This window comes from Desmodus rotundus, chromosome 4 (assembly GCF_022682495.2).
Source record: "Desmodus rotundus isolate HL8 chromosome 4, HLdesRot8A.1, whole genome shotgun sequence".
NCBI classification, from domain to species: domain Eukaryota; kingdom Metazoa; phylum Chordata; class Mammalia; order Chiroptera; family Phyllostomidae; genus Desmodus; species Desmodus rotundus.
The window spans coordinates 156,636,591-156,652,612 of NC_071390.1; the positions used below are offsets into that span (position 1 = coordinate 156,636,591).

The 16,022-nt window shown below is 46.7% G+C and overlaps 1 protein-coding gene across 18 annotated transcripts in view; it reads left to right on the plus strand.

Moving 5' to 3' along the window:
* Positions 1-16,022, plus strand: part of APBB2 (amyloid beta precursor protein binding family B member 2) — a 317,140-nt gene that overhangs the window by 112,134 nt on the left and 188,984 nt on the right. For all 18 annotated transcript variants that reach the window (XM_053922819.2, XM_053922824.2, XM_053922818.2 and 15 more), the window contains one exon: positions 3,650-3,762. In XM_053922819.2, coding sequence (XP_053778794.1) covers positions 3,717-3,762 — 46 coding nt within the window. In that variant the 5' untranslated portion in view covers positions 3,650-3,716. The remainder of the gene's footprint in view (positions 1-3,649; positions 3,763-16,022) is intronic.

Genomic DNA, 16,022 nt, shown 5'->3' on the forward strand with positions numbered 1-16,022 from the left:
GAAGCCAGCTCCCTTTAATAGCCTTCATTATCGTATTAGTGTCTGTCGCCCCAGTGGGGTGAACCTGCGCAGGTTGCTGTGTTGAGTGAGCGTGTGGGGGGGCGGCACCACGCTGCTAGGGCAACGATGTTTTGTCCTTCCCAGGAAGGACAGGAGAGAAGGCAGACAGACGCACAGTGGGCAGTTCCTGTTTCTTTGCCTGCTCAAAATGTTTGCACCTACCCATTTTCTCATTCGGGAGGCATTTTGTGTTTCACAATTTCATTCTCTCTGAATCCTCTGACTTAACACACACTATTTATTTGGGAGTGCATAACGATTTTCCTCTGTGCAGAGGACAGGAAATGCAGTTGCCTGCAGTTCGCAGCTTGTTTCTGAATCCATTAGGGCAGAAAAGGAAGGAGTGGAAAGACTATTTCTGTTCTCACTGTCAGAAGTGTCCAACTCTTTGGCGACTCCGGGCCACACATTATACCTTGTGACACGTAGTCACAGAAAATTCTCAGAGCGTTTTAAGTAAATTTATCATTTCGTGTTGTGCCGCATTCATAGCCATCCTGGGACGCATTTGGCCTGCGGGCCACAGGTTGGACCCCACTGGTTTGATTGGTCTCCTTAGTTGTGCGAACTCTTCGTTTATGCATTGGTTTATCAATTGATTCCATACTTACTGACTGCTTGTTGTGTATGTCCTTGCCCTGGGGATACAAGGTTGAATGGCCCAGTCAGTAGGCATCAAATGGCTCTGGGACCCTCTCGGTCCTGGCCGAATTCAGTGACGATGACGTGTTTCTCTAGAATTCTAAAATGCTGTCATCTTCCAAAGGCTGCCTGGGGATGTTTATGCTGTGGAGCAGCCTGGAGTTTCTGAGGTTGCGAAGGCTGCCCGCAGAACCTAACACCTGTTTTCAAAGGCATTTTCCATCGCATTAGATTTTCTAATGGACTTTGCTACTTTGGGCACTATTGGCATACTTTCCAAGAACTAAGTCATTCCACCCACTTCTGTATTTGCCAAAACTCGAGGTTGAAGAGTGGACAGGAGACTGAAGTGGGACGACATCACGTATGCTAGGAAATCTCAGGGGCAGGTGCCGCTGCCAACTCCGCTCCCTTCTCGCCTTTGCTTTCAGCTGCCTGACTCTATTTTCATTATGTTAGTCGTGCTGGGAGGGATCTTTGAATTGAAGCATCTTTTGAAGCCTTATAAGATGGTAGGTAGTGGTTTCACTTAATGAAACTATATATAAACCTTTGGAAACATTGGCACCCAAACCCGAAGATCATTTTAAGAGCATTCTTCTGAATCTTTGTATACACAGTATTTTTCAATACTATTAAGTTCTACGGGTGTGCTTATCCCACAAACGCACCTTTGCACCTTGATATGTACTGGTGAATATAGTATTTATTTTCATTAAAATGGGATCGGACTACTTTAATTTTGGAAGGTAACATGCCAGAAACCAAGATTTTCAAGATCTGTGTCTCCAAGTCATTTATGTGTCAACTCGTTTCAGCAAAGAGTCTCACCAGCTGTTTTATCTACAACATTGATTCATTTGGTATGTTGCCTCCAACTTCCCAATGCTGTTGCCTGCACACTCACTATAACCAGATTTGTCTTTATTCCCTCTAACTCTAACATCAGGAGGGTGCGGATTCTGCTTCCTCTTCAAGGCCAGCCCCTTCCTCTGGACTCCTGCCCCATTCCCTGCCTCCTTTGGGATCTCATTCCATCCTTTCCTCCTCCCTCTTATACTCTCAGCCTTTCTCTTTTACTGATTCTTTCAGCTCTCTGAGTGGACTTCCGTCAGCACTTATCCCTCCAGCAACTGTCTGTTCTCCTTTTCCTCCTCCATGGGCTCTGTTATCTCTGCCTGCACCATTTCACTGAAACCTCCCTCTATCAAGGTGGCCAGTCACTGCCTAAGTGTCAAATCCAAAGGTCTACTTTTCATTTCTTGTCTTCATTCATCTCATTGTTTCCCATGGTACTTCTCTCTCTGCCTTTCTTCCTTGGGCTTATTCAACAGATCTTTTTCCTCTGCGCATTCTAATCTTCTCATTCTATCTACATTCCTTCCGTGATATCACCCACTAATGTAATTTTTACTACTTTCTGTGTAATGAACACTTACATGCCTTTATGTTTTGCTCAGGTTTCTCCCCCAAGCTTTATCCTCAAGGATATATGGTGTCTCTACCTGAATCTTCTACACCTTGATTTCTCATGCCCCACACTAAACCCACGTCTTCCTTATTAAACTTGTTCATTCTCCTGTATTCCGTACCTCAGTCGTTACTCCTGTTCACCCACATGTAGTCGTTTTCCAAGTTGTTTTGTGTCTGGGTGTTTCCCAAGTACTGATTCTTCTTTCCTTTCCCCTTTCCTACCTACTTCCACTGTCCCGATTCACACCTTTCCTCTCCTACCTAACAACCAAACTGGCCTCGTTGTTCTCCCTGCCTCTACTCTGTCCCCCTTGAATCCACCCAGAAACAGTAACACATGTGCCTGCAACACAGATCTAACCCAGCAGTGGCTGTCCGTAAGCAGGCAGCAGTCAGAGATCTTGGATGTGTGTGTGAGGTTATGATCTGGCCCCGGCGTCTTTCTTGGCCTCACCCCACAGCCCTGAATTACTCCATGCAGATTCCTCCTGCTGCCTTTTCCCTTGTCTGTGTCCCATTACCAGCTTGGCTAAGTTCTACCCAGCCTGAGGACATGCCAGGCATCCCATGTTCTGGGAGGCCTTCCCTGGCCTCCCCATTCCGGGCTCAGTGCCCCTGCTCGACATGAATGTCAGTCACTGCCCCCATGTCACTGCCCTGCTAGGCCCGCTGTGTGCATCTCTAGGCCCCACTAGACTGTACTTTCCTTAAAGACAGAGACAGTGTCTTATTTATCTTTGTAGCTCCAGTGTCTGGCACGGGGCTTAGCATGTAGTAGGTGTTCAACATACGGTTTTTAAATGAAAAGTCAGTAATGACAATAAATCAATGTGATGTTTACCAAAATGGGCAGAACTAATCTGTGCACAGTAGTCACCTTTGGGCGGCGTGAAGGGAGCTGATAATGTTCTGGGGTTTGATGGGTTGTGTTCGGGCTGGGAAAATTCATTGTGCTCGCTACCTGTGGTGTGTGTTCTTTCCTGTATTTATGTTACACGTCAAAAGCTTTTCTCAAAAATCAGTTCGACGTCCTATCTACCCAATACAGGAAATTTCCTTTTTTTTTCTTTCAAGCTTTAAGAGTTTTTACAGGATATTAGTTCAGATATCACAGCAAAGAACCAAACTACTGCTGTTCCTTTTCGTGAAGGAAGAAGAAGATGACAGAGCATTAGCAAAATATTCCTGGGGTGCCTGGCCTTCCGCAGAGGGCCCTGGAGGCCAGCCCTGATGGATGGACTTGCAGTGACCTGTGCGTCTGTCACACTTACCACAGAGGCCACATGCTAATCAGCAGTGAGCTCTGGGCCTGCCTGCAGTGACGGGGAGACTTCGGTTGGGATGTGACCATGAAAAATTCATAAATGTAGTTACCGGGAAATTTGTGGTCCTCATTAGCATTTTAATGAAAAAAATGCAGTCATTATTCTCAATCTCTGTTTTGTTTCTGCTTTTTTCCCTCCCCCCGCCGCAGCCAACCCTCTCAGTCTTTCCCGAGGACGTGGAAACTGCCGGCCCCGCCGATGTGCTGACTGGTCGCTATGGGCAGACGGTACGCGGAGGCTCACTGTCGTCCAGGCAGCTCCTGTACGTATGGGATTGGTCTCTTCTGCCTCTGCTTTCCTTAATTTTTCATTAGAGAATACGGTGGGGTGTGAACTGGTGAAGGTTTATAACATTTAACTTGACCGTGTTTAGAAATGCAAGATAGTGAATGGTTCGTGGGTAAGTTTCTAATACTGAATGATGAGAAATGTTATCTAAATTAGGATTTTAATAATCCTCTGGCCCTTTAACACCAGGAGTGCCCGTCAGCAATCTTCCTTTCTGTGCATCCCGTCATACAGAGGTTTGGGGCTTTTTTAGCTTTCCTTTCCTTTTGTCGTATATTTAACATTTGCACCAATACAAATGCCATAAATTAAAAACATTTCACCGTGATCGTTTTAGTTCTTTTGAATTAAAAAAAATTTGTGGGCCCAGAAGAGAGGTCCTTTGGGTATGTCATTGTTGAATACGTGTTAGGGAGAGAGTCTGCAATTCTTACTTTTTAACGTTCTCCAAAGGAGGAAAGCCCCGATTCCCTCAGGGGGGGCCTTCCGTGTCTCCACACTGCGTTCTTCCGGCCATGGTCTTTGGGGAGCAGCTGCAATTGCGGCCCTCTTCTGTTTGGCTCTGCCCCCGCGTCACTTAGGAGGAAAATGATTGTTGACCATTTAGTTAATGATCTTTCTTATTTCTGTAAAGGAGAGTTTGTCTCAACTGTATTTTCTTGTTCCCGTTAGTCTTTCAGCCTTGGGCCAGCTGTTCAGATACTTATTTTTGTTGCTTCCCTTTGAATTTCTGGAATTTTGGCTTCAAATCAGGAGTGTGTTTGGGGTACTTTCCCAGAGTGCCTTTGCTCCCACATCCTGTCCATCATGATGCTTGTTCATATGCACCTTTAGGTCCCCCTCCCTTGTGCAGTTCAGGTTTTTTTTCGTAGGAGAGTTCGAACCACCCTCAAGTCCATACCCAGACAACCGCTTGCTTCTAACCTTCCCCCAACAGCCAGATCGTTGGGAGCAGCAGTGGGAGGGAGAGCCGATGACAGCGTGTGGGTTCAGACCAGCCACCAGGGTTAGGGCCACAGGGGTGGGACAGACAGCCTTCACACATAGACCCCACCATCCTCCAAGGGCATTGCTGTATTACTCTAAAACTAGCAGTTTTCATAGAGAGTATCATCATCAGAAGTTGACACTTTATTCTCAGACCAGAGGTCGGCAAACTGTGACCCATGGGCCAGAGCCAGCCCAGGTGCGTTTTTGTAGGAGCTCACAGTGGCTTCTATAGTTTTCAATGGTTGCATTTAAAATGGTTGTATAAATACCTACATACTCTCTATTTTGCCTCTTGCCCCATAGAACCTAATATATCTATAGTCTGGCCTGTTAAGAAAAAATTTGCCGATCCCTGCCATAAGAGAGAGTTGGAAGCCACATTCTATGATCGAACCCTGTGAAAGTATCATTTGACCTACCAAATGCCTATTTCATATGGTTTGACTTAACACATATTCAGGAAATTCTTGTTTCAAAATGTTAAAACTCTAAAGTTTGGGCTCTTGGCGCGCACGAAGTAAATTTACCCGGGAATTCACAAATGTGGACTTGCTTATTTTTCACCGTCTTGGTGAGTGATTCACTGCGCCTCTCCCCTGCGGAGTTCTTCAGCGGGCTCACGGCCACAAGGACTTCTGCTGTCCCGTAGTGGAAAGGAAGCTCTTCTTTTCCACTTGACTTATTGTTTTCACCAAGAGTTCTCTAGAGAAAACTGTCTTTTTATCTTCCCCTTCCTGGGTTCAGGGACGTGCTGGCCATCCTCAGAGGCCTCTGCTGTGCGTCTTTCTGGTGGGAAGGTAGGTGAGTGGCTGCCTTTGCCACGGGCCACACACATTGGTCCCTTGGCCTGCAGTGTGTCTGCGTGACACATTGCTTGAAATGTCCTTCCCTGCCCCTGGAATGTGGTTCTCATCCGTGTGTGCCTTCCGTCTCATTTTCCATATTGTCGATCCCTTAGTCCAGTGTGATAAATCCGTCACTTAAGTTATGTGGTTTGTTTTCCACTTGCCCCTCTCCCCTTTGTACCTCCTTCTCCCGGTTATTAAATAAACCTGCTTGTTGAAACCTCTGGCTGACCCTCTTTAGTGGCCACTCTTCCTGGTGGGAAACATGAACTCGGCTGCTCTGTGTCCTGTCACCTAAGACAAGAAATCTAAGTTGACTTGGGGCCTCTGGGCCCGGCCAGGGTCTGAACAGGGCTGCATTGTTCCCAGGGAAGGGAAACTATTTCGGGGGAAAATAACTCTCTGCAGTTTATAATTTTGTTATTAAGCGTGGTTAGACCATCAGCCAGGAGTCGGTGGGACATACTGTGCTCTGAGCTGTTCTGGAGGCTCACATGGCAACTGGGAGTTTAGATTTTCTTTCCTTCTGGTTTGGGATCACTGCTCTGCCTTTTGAGGCCGTCTTGTTTTGGGACAGGACACTGTCCTTCGACAAGTGTGGAATGGCACCCGTTGAGCACCAAAATAAGAAGGCAAGAGCTAGAGCTGACCTCTCCTGACTTTTCAACAGATATTCTGCTTATGTTAAGACTAGAGTTAAATTATGCTGGTGATTTTGTTCATCCGGTCGCACCCTTAATTATTCTTACTTGCACCCATCCATTCCCTTGTGTTGACTGTAGCCGCCGCTCTGACCCGGCCCTCAGGAGCTGGACTGGTAGTTACAACAGTCTCCAGGCTTCTGACCTGAAGTCTCGCTCCTTCGAATTAGATTCATTCATAAAAGCTGAATTAATCTCACTGCTGAAGCATAGCTCCGATCATGCCACTTCCCTGCCCAGAATGTGTAGCGCACCCCCACTAGTCTAGAAGGTCGCCCTGACATTTTAGTCCTCCGAGTTTTCTTTCACTACTCTTTTATTACTCATGATTAAAAATCGTTACTATTATTGTTGCTGTTAGCAGTAGTACTGCTCAGTCGATATCCGAGGCTAGCCTACGTGGGCGCTCCTGCTGAGGCACGCCCTTTGATTCAGGTCAGCGTGCCATCGCTCACGCGGTCCCTCTCTGGAACGCGGATCCGTCTGCAGACAACCTGCTAGAACCCCGCTCCGGCTTCAGGGTGCCGCAGAGTTGCCCTCTCTCCTAGGAAGCCTCACTGGTTTCTCCTCTCTGGCAGCACCAGATTCTGCAGCTCTTAACCATCCCTCCGGAAGCTTGTATCCCAAGTTACTCTTTATGTATGCTTTGTCTGAACTCTGACACTAATCATGTTCATGTCCCGTGTCTCCTCTGTGTGTGAGGGCAGTGCTGTGTCCGTGGTCAGTGCTCACATATTCGTGGGAGCTCCTTGGGCTTGGGGGTGGCTCTGGATCATCACCGTCCTCAGGAAGCTGCTGTGGAGCATTTCCCAGAGTGCTGGGGAGAGCCTGTCAGAGCCCAGGCCAAGCGGGCGTGCGTCCTCAGGGCGCCCGGGGCACCCCCTCTGCCTTTCCTTCCCTCTCACTCTGCCAGCAGGTGTTTCTGGTCTTCCTGCACTAGAGAAATTGCCCTTTGAAAAGCTGAAACAGTAACAGGCACGTATGATTATTTCTTTTGGCCTTTCCTTCTTGACTTCCCCACACTCACCGATGAAAGGCATTGTTTTTTTCTGTGGCTCTGCTTCATGCCACACATTGTGTCCTGATTTAACCAGAAGGTTTCACTTCAAACTGGATTAACTTCGAAAGGTTCATTTGATTGTGCCCATTTCACAGATGAGAAAATGAAGCTTGCAACAACAACGCAGGCTGTCAGAGCAGAGCTGCAGTGTGAGCCCAGGTATACCTGCTCCCCACGTCTGGGTCCTTTTTTCCCACCGGGCTTTCTCCTCACCCGCTGATCACTCAGATGACCCCTTGTTTAGGTGATGTCTACTGACCTGTTCTCACGGCCACAGCTTGTGGTAACGTGGGTCCTAAAGGCCTAAAAGATTCAGCCTCAAAGGATGCTGACATCTCTCTCTTGTCTCCTCTTTTACCTGTTATTTAAACCTGGTAACCACAAGTAATATGAAGGCTGTAGAAGAGCATTTCCTGTAGAAAAGGTAATAATTAATACAGAAAGAGTAACATCATGCAAGTAATACATGTCTAATATAGAGAATTTTAAAAAAGAAAAAGTTCTCAATGCTACACACTAAGAGATAACTGCTTTTAACATTTTGTTGAATACTTTTCTATACTTCAAATATTCTCTTTCCATATACTTATTTCTATGCACTTCTGGACATGGGACAGTGTTATCTGATGTGTTTACTGAAGCACGTGTCATTGGTAGCTCTTTAGACTGGTATACTTCCTTCCAGAGCAGCTCACAAGTCTCCGCAGCCCGTGATGCTCAGAGAAGGACCGTGAAGCCAGGGGCATGCAGGAAGGCTGACTCACCTCGGTACGAGGAGCAACTTTTATGGTGGTTGAAAATGTCAGTCAGGACCCATGAAATGGGTTTTCACCACCCGTTACCAGGTCTCAGTTCTCAGTGTGAAGAGCGCTGGCCCAGAGATCCTGCTGCACCGGAGGGCGTGCCTGGGTGGAAGCGGAGTTTGCAGGGCGTGTGCGGTGGGGATTCTGAACTTCCCCAGGGCTTGAGGAAACCTTTGGAACGTGAGTCAAGACCAGGAGCCCGACAGCAGTGCTCAAGATCATTACCAGCCAGTGGGTCTCGCTGCCCAGAGCAGCCAAGATATGACGTGGTATCCTGAGAGAGGGGCTTCCTGCTCTGGTCTCAACTGGTTTTCCTGGTGTGGGCCAGGTCCTCTAGGGTTGTCCAGATGCCGGTGATGGCAGCGAAGAACCGCCGGGGAGGCTCACAGTTTTAGTCACAAAATTCTGTGAATGAAGAGAGGTTATAAGAGTTGAGAAAGGTTAAAGGCCACAAGATTTTTAAAACTGATTAGATTTTTATTCTGTCCAAGGGAAAACAAAGATTCATTCATTTTAGAAAAATGTGTAAATACCAAAACCTCAAGAAAAAGAGGATCTTTAGCATTTTTCACGTGTCTTTAGAGTCTGTGTGTGTGTGTGCACCTGTTACATGAAGCATGATTGCGATCAGACTGTGCATCTTCTTTATGACCTGCTTTTTGTAGCTGAACTCATCATGGAAATTTCTGATACTGTTAAATGTTCTTCTAGTGTGCAATATTTAGTGACCATATACTTTATTACATTGGATGATATATTGTAATTAACAACCATTATTGAACTTTTAGGTTATTCCTAGTCTTTTGCCATCCTTGTAGATTAATCATGGCTCATAACTCTTTTTTCCTCCTTAAAAAATGTCTAGAAGTGAGATCGCTAAGCTAACGGGTGGCTTGCACATTTTAAAGACACGGCCACACACGTCCAGACTAGGGAAGTTTCCGTTCCGTCGTCCTTGCGGGAGGGCTGTCCCTGTCCTCCCACCCTGGCCCAGGGATTTATTTCTCATGATTTTGCCTTTTTCTTTGTACTTAAAAAGTTGTTAATTATACCTTATTCGGGTTTTCCATGTATTTGAAACTGGCAGAGTCCCTCTTTGTCATCTGGCTTAACCATATTGACTAGAAATGTTATCACTACCGTCTGATTATAAGATTTTAAGACCTTTGACTCACCAATTACAATCCCTGAGTTCTACGGAACTTTAAAAATAGATAAGTGTTAAGTAAATATTAAATCAGTGGATGAGTATTCTGGAAATTCCTCTATTGTTGAGACCCCTTAGACCCGAGTCCCCACAGTTCTGGAGTGGAGTGAGCACAGTCTCACGACGGCCCACTCATCACTCCCAGGACACCGCTGTCTGCGCATCTCAGAATCACTGAGTCAGATTCCAGATTTGTACACGGCATGTGAACCCAAGTGGTGAAGGTGGCGATCTGTGGCTGGTCTATTACCAATATTTTTTAGATACTCATAAATATAGTGCTTATTTTCATGCCTAGTAAAATAGGTATATCTTCGTGTTAACGGTACTAAGGAAAGGTTATTTTTCATAACAATAAAAAAAGAAAAAAAGGTTATTTCTCTGTCTGAAGAAATTAAATTTCCACTGTCCAAGTTAAAAATCCTTCCTTTGTAAATTTTTGCTTTTTTAAAAAAAACCCTCCGTCATCTGCTTTTTTTTTGAAGTTGAGATTTGCAATTCCCTATTGTAATGAATAAGTCTCTTCACACGGGTGCCGTGAATCCAGCACTTCCTGGGCGGTAACGAGAGCACAGAACAAGCAGCTCCGTGTTGTCTTTGGTAGTGGGCTTCAGCACCCTGGAAAGAAGCCCACTTGGTATCCGCTTTTGCTGTGGGATGAGAATAGGAATAGTCCCTGGAGGGAACTACATGTGAGTTCCTTTTCTCTTTCCATAGGTAGCGTTCTTGCTGCAGGCAGATCTATTTGCAGTGTGCCGAGGACCAGTGGACCCCATGCCCAGCCAGCGGGTGTGGCATAACAGTTGAGCAGCCTCGTTCCCACACACTCCATATGAAAAGGGTTTCGAAGGTCCCTTCTGTGCATGTGGACAGACGTCCACTCAGAGAGCGGCGAGAAGAAGGGGTTGTCCTGAGGGGGTGGCCAGCATATAGCTCTGCTGAAGTGAGCAGCAGGGAGGAAGTACCCCAGACTTTGGGGGCTTGAGACCTATCTTCTGCAAGCAGCCCCCAGAAAGGAAAGAACAGAAATATGCAATTTTATGAGGCGATTTTGAAACCAAAGCAAATGGGAGTTATTTTTCCAGATTTCCTAGACACTGCTCATTTATGCAAACCTGGCATTGTTCTCGGGGGAAGTGGACGCGGGTGACCCGGATGAAGGCCACCAAGATCCTTGCAAAATGAAACCCATGGGATTCTGAAAGCAATGACTGGGCATATTTCAGAGTCGTGACACAGGTCAGGTTGTTGTTAGCCTCTGAACCTTCTAGACCTCTCTTTCATGAGAGAGAGAGAGAGAGAGAGAGAGAGAGTGTGTGTGTGTGTGTGTGTGAAAATTAGCAAGCCTGCAGTATTCTATAGAGAATGCCTTATTAAAGGTGTATCTAGACATTCTCTTTTAGGCTTATGGAAAATCTGTTTATGGAAATGCAGAGATGGCATTTGCTTTCCCCTTTGAATTCTTTCTTGGGGGTGTCCAATTATGGGAAAAGTTGATCTCCATGTCCCAGGGTACAAGAAATTCCCCAAAGAGCTTAAGTTACATATCGCTGATTTGGAACTCGATACCGATAAATGCAACACGACTTGGCTAAATATCATGCATACCTGCTACCATCCTGTCCGGGTGCCTGGGGCTCAGTGAGGGGTAAAGAGAGCTTCCTGTTGTTTTGAGCATCCGGAGACAGAAACTTTTTGTTTTTGAAATCACCATTCCTCACACAGAAAGGCCAAGTTTAAGTAAGACTTAAAAGTGCTTCCCCGTGTTCCTGTTAAGGGACAAGGCAGAGTTAAGGTGAGAGGGGTGATCAGACCCTATCAGTAGCTCAGCTGACACTGCATCTTCTCTACTCATAATGCTGACTTCATGCTGGCTTCTCTGGAGGATTAAAAATACTTACATATTATCCTCAAAGAGTTTATGTTTTCACCGCAGTAACAATATCATTTAGAATCAAGTTATGAGGCATAGCTGTTCAGAGAAGAGGAAGGCCACTGAAGATATGTGTAACCAGTGAAGTTCAAGGGGAGGCAACGAGTGTAGGGAGCGTCTTCCTCCAACAGGACACAGAGGCCTGGGAATAGTTGTGATTCAGATCATGTAGTGGGAAGGTCAGCTGTGGAATTGAAGGTGCTGTGGGTGGTGTTTGGAGGGCACATGACATGGGATATCATGAAGGGACCTAATGAAGCAGGGGTCACACAGGAAGGGTCCAGGGAAGTGCATATCTGGTGCGAACAAAGAACATGTTCATAATAAGCTATTTATGTTATCATTAACAGTGAGCACACAGCCAGGAACTATTCTGAGCACTTTGTCTGTATTCTTTTAATCCTCCCAACAGCTCTCTGTGACCAGGTGCTGCTATAATCACTCAGTTACAGAGGATGACACTGAGGCACAGAGGAGATACGTAACTTATGTAAGGCCACGTCGTACGTGGTACAGTTGGGATGTGACACCAGGTCGTCTGGCCCCAGGGTCTGTGCTCCTAACCACTGCTGCCTGCTTCGGTAATTGTGAGAGAAGTAGGAAGGGGTTACAAGCAAGAGAAGTTGTTGGGGAGAAGAGAATTCCAAGATCAGGATTGCAGGGATAGCGGGTGGGTTCAGATCCTGGGGTGCAGTGTCCGTTTGGTGGCCACCCCCAGGGGTTAGTGATGAAGAGGGGAGTGAGAGGTCAACTGCATCATGCTCGTCCTGCAAGAAGGACTATAAAGCTAACAGTCTTGAGGCCTTATTGTGTGCGGGGCACTGGGGTTAGAGCAGTGAGTAGGGCGGGTAAGGTCGCTGTTCCCCCGGAACTTCTGTTTATTCTAGGGATAGGAAAGCCACCCGATAGAGAAGGTAATGTGGATTGTGGTGCATACTGCGGAACGAGCAGTAGCATGACGGAGAGTTACTGGGCAGGGCCCATATGACAGAGGCTGACCTAGGGGAGGTCTTTGAAGAAGTGACGTTCCATCTGTAACCGGAAGCATGGGAAAAGCACGTGAAGAACTGAGGAAAGCTCATTCAAGTCCGTAGAATAGGGACAGTTCAGGGAATGGAAAGGAGAGCAAAGTGGCCCCAGCAGAGACGGCACAGTGGGGCTTGGTGAGAGCGGAGGTTGAAGAAGGAGGCTGGGCCAACTCAGACTCGAGGGCCTTGGTGAGGAGTTTCGGTGGTTTCCTAAGAGCGGTGGGAAGGTGCTGAGCATTAAGTAGGTGGGTGGCAGGATGCTGTGGGAGATCCAGGGTGCTCAACAGGATTAGGCAGGGGCAGGGAGGTGGATAAAAGCAGAGGGAAAGCAAGGTGGGGAAAGTATTTTAGGGTGCTCCTCCCCCTCTGGTACCTTAGAAGTTTGCATCCCCACCAACATGGACTTTCTGACCCGGGAAAGGTGAACCTCACCTCAGGCAGAGCTTCGCAGTGTTCAGGCTGTGAGCAGAACTCACAGCGGCAAGACTCCACACCACCTTTTAGCCATTTGACTGCCAGTTTATGCCTGTTTATATGTATACACAGGGTGGGCCAAAAAGTAGGTTCACAGTTGCTTGTATGGAAAATAACACAATAATTAATAAATGGTAGTACACGAATAAACTCTGCTTGCCTACTCATGGCTGTAAACCTACGGCATATGATCTTAAAGATTAAATGAGTTTTGTTCGCTTTTATAGGCATTGGAATTTTTAAAATATTACTTTATATGTAATAGATGCTTTTGATAATGGGGAACAGAAAACACTTTAGAAATACTGTTATTTATTGGACAGCTTTCTTATTGCCCAGGTGGAGGCCCAAAATGGAGGCATAGTGACTTGCCCACCCAGTACCCCCATCCTGCTCCATTTTTGCTAAGAGCCCCGGGTTTAATTCAGGGTAGCATGGAGACCAGCCTCAGACAGTAGACTGTGGTGGTGTAAGCCAGCACACCAGGCCTGACCCTGACTTCCCAGCATTGCATTTAGCTAGTGTGGCTCCGTGACCTGGTTCTGGCCGGTGAGACCTAAGGGTGAGTCCACTGGGATAAGGGTGAGGTTTCTGGGAAAGCATTTTATTGTCCTCATAACACCTGACAAATGAGCCTGTCACCGTCCTTCATTGCCTTCCCTGCTTTCTGCTCTGAATGCTGATAAGATGTCTGAATGCACAGCAGCCCTCTTGGCACCACGAGGTGACCAGCATGAAGGAAAAGCCAGGGGCATCATGGAGATTCCCGCCGTGACATTGTTCCTGTCGAGCGGACACCAGCACCCCAGGCCTTCCAGCTGCTGCCGGCTCGTTGACTCCACTGTTGCTTAGGCTTCCCGGTGCCTGATGCTGAACACAGCGCTAGCTGGAGCACATGTGAAAATGCAGATGTAATGAGCTTTTTCCTGTGTGCTGCGATGGCCTCATAAGTGCCCCCTTGATGTTCAGTGTGGCCTTTAGCCTGTGTGAAAACAGTCTCTGTAAAGAAAGTTCTAACTTATATTAAAAGTTGTTCACAGTTGAAAGTGATGAGTTATGGACTTAGAAATGCAATTTTCAAAGTAAATGAACTTGTCTGTGTGAACCTGCTGTAGCATGTACCATGGAGCCATACTTCATGGCCGGTGTCTTCCTTATGGCCTTTTTTATGGTAGTCTTAGTTGGTATTCTGGTGAACTACATTGTGTGTATTTATGGCTTTCTAGGAAACTATAGCAATACTAGGGGTAATGGCGTAAACAGTCTGGTTTCTTCAAAGTGTAAAGCTCCAAAAGGCTTTATTGGACTTCAGGGTAATGGGATTATTAAATTTTCTGCTGCTTTTCAAACTTTTTATGGCTAAGTTCCACTCTGGTGATTGCAAGAAATTTGGGGGCTGGTTCTGTACTTTTATAGAAAACTAGTTAACCTGGAATTCTTGGTTGCTGAAAAGAGGAGCAGGGGGAATTAATTTGTGTTTTCTTCATTACTGTCTTGGGCGTAGTGCAAACAGTGCATTGTTTTCCAGGTGACAGGTCGAAATGGCTGTGTCGTGTGCATCACGGAGATAATAGAAGGTATAAAACGAAAATCGTCTTCTAAGCTGTTGGGAAAATAGTGAGTGTAAGTATAGGATCAATACATTGTGAAGAGAAAGGGATTCTAGATATCTAATAAAATCCCACTTTTTCATGACCTCAAAACTTGACACCTAAAACAAATTTATTCGTTTAAAAAATAAAAATAATACATGTGGTTCCCCTGTGTACCTTCTTCTTCAGTGAAAGATGGTTCCATTGGAATGAGGAAACAGTGTGTAGCCTTAAGGACCTTATAAGTTGTGATGCCTCATTTTACAGATAAGAAACTGAAGCCCAGAGGGGAGAAATGTTATTTCCATGGGATGGAGCAGAAAGTGGCTATTGTGCAGGTAGGGACAGGACCACAAAACCTGCTGGATGTGTTTACACCTTTGGTGCTGCCTGCTGGAATTCTCGAAGGCTATGCCTTAGGTGGGATCAGTGTTTTTGTCTTTGAGAGCTGGTGCGGGTTCCACAGGCACCGACAGGAGGCAGGGCACCCCAGGCAGAGCGAAGGGTAGGAGCGTGCAGGTGGGAGATGCTTAGTGGGTTCAGTGAAAACACAGCCCGGTCTGGTGCCCCTTTGGGACCAGGAGTTAGAGGAAGGGCTGTGTGTGTAGAGATCAGGGGCAGTTGGGGCTCGCTCGGGCCAGCGTGGGCCAATGTGGGGAGGGTCTTGAGAGCCTGTCAGTGGAGTTGGGATTTTATTTGGTAGCCAGTGGGGAGCTCTTGAGGATGATGAGGATGATGAGGATGATGATGATAATGATGATAGCAGCTAACACATCACGCTGATAGTGTGCCAGCACCATTCTTGGTGCCTCACATGCCCTCACCTGTTTAATTCCCGTGAGCCTTTGATGTAGGTACTCTGTCTCCTTTTTATGGTTGAGGAAACTGAGGCACAGAGAGGCTAGATGATTTACAAAGAGGCACTCACAGGCAGTGATGGAGACGGAATTTGAGCCCAGGTTGTCTGACCCTTGAGGCCCATTTGTAGTGGTCTGCTCTGTGGGTGCGGTGGTGATAAAGGTGACGGATTCTCTTAGGAAGAGGAATCTGCAGAGTGCGCAGGCGGAGGAGGGGAGGGCAGACGGGTGATCAGGAAGTGGATTATTGGCCTCTAGGAGAGTTAATGAAAGCGTGGTTTAGGTGATGACCGGGGAAATAAAGGGAGGAGAAGACAGATGCCAGTAGCTTCTGAGCATGAGTTAGTGGTGCCAGGTCCCCAGTAGGACGTGGGGCTGGGGCATCACTTGCACGTCCCTCTGAGCGGATTAGGGAAGTTGAGGAGGAGATTTGGTAGGAGGGTGCTGATTTATTTATACAGAGCTCTGTTTTCTCGTTGTGGTCAACTGGTGCCGTGGTTCTTGACCTGGGTGTGTCCTAACAAACTTCTGAGTTCATGGACCCTCCCACGCTCATATGTCTTAGCGTGGCACTGAGTCCACAGTAGATATGATAGTATTTTTAGATAGTTTGTGACCCTTCAGGCACTTGTCCTCTTCCCAGCTTAAGAATATTAGCTGTGAGAACAGGAGAGGCAGTGGGTGTGGTCCTGCATTTGGGGGCCACCTTTGTTTCAGTTTCCCGGCCATCGATTCTTGCCTTCC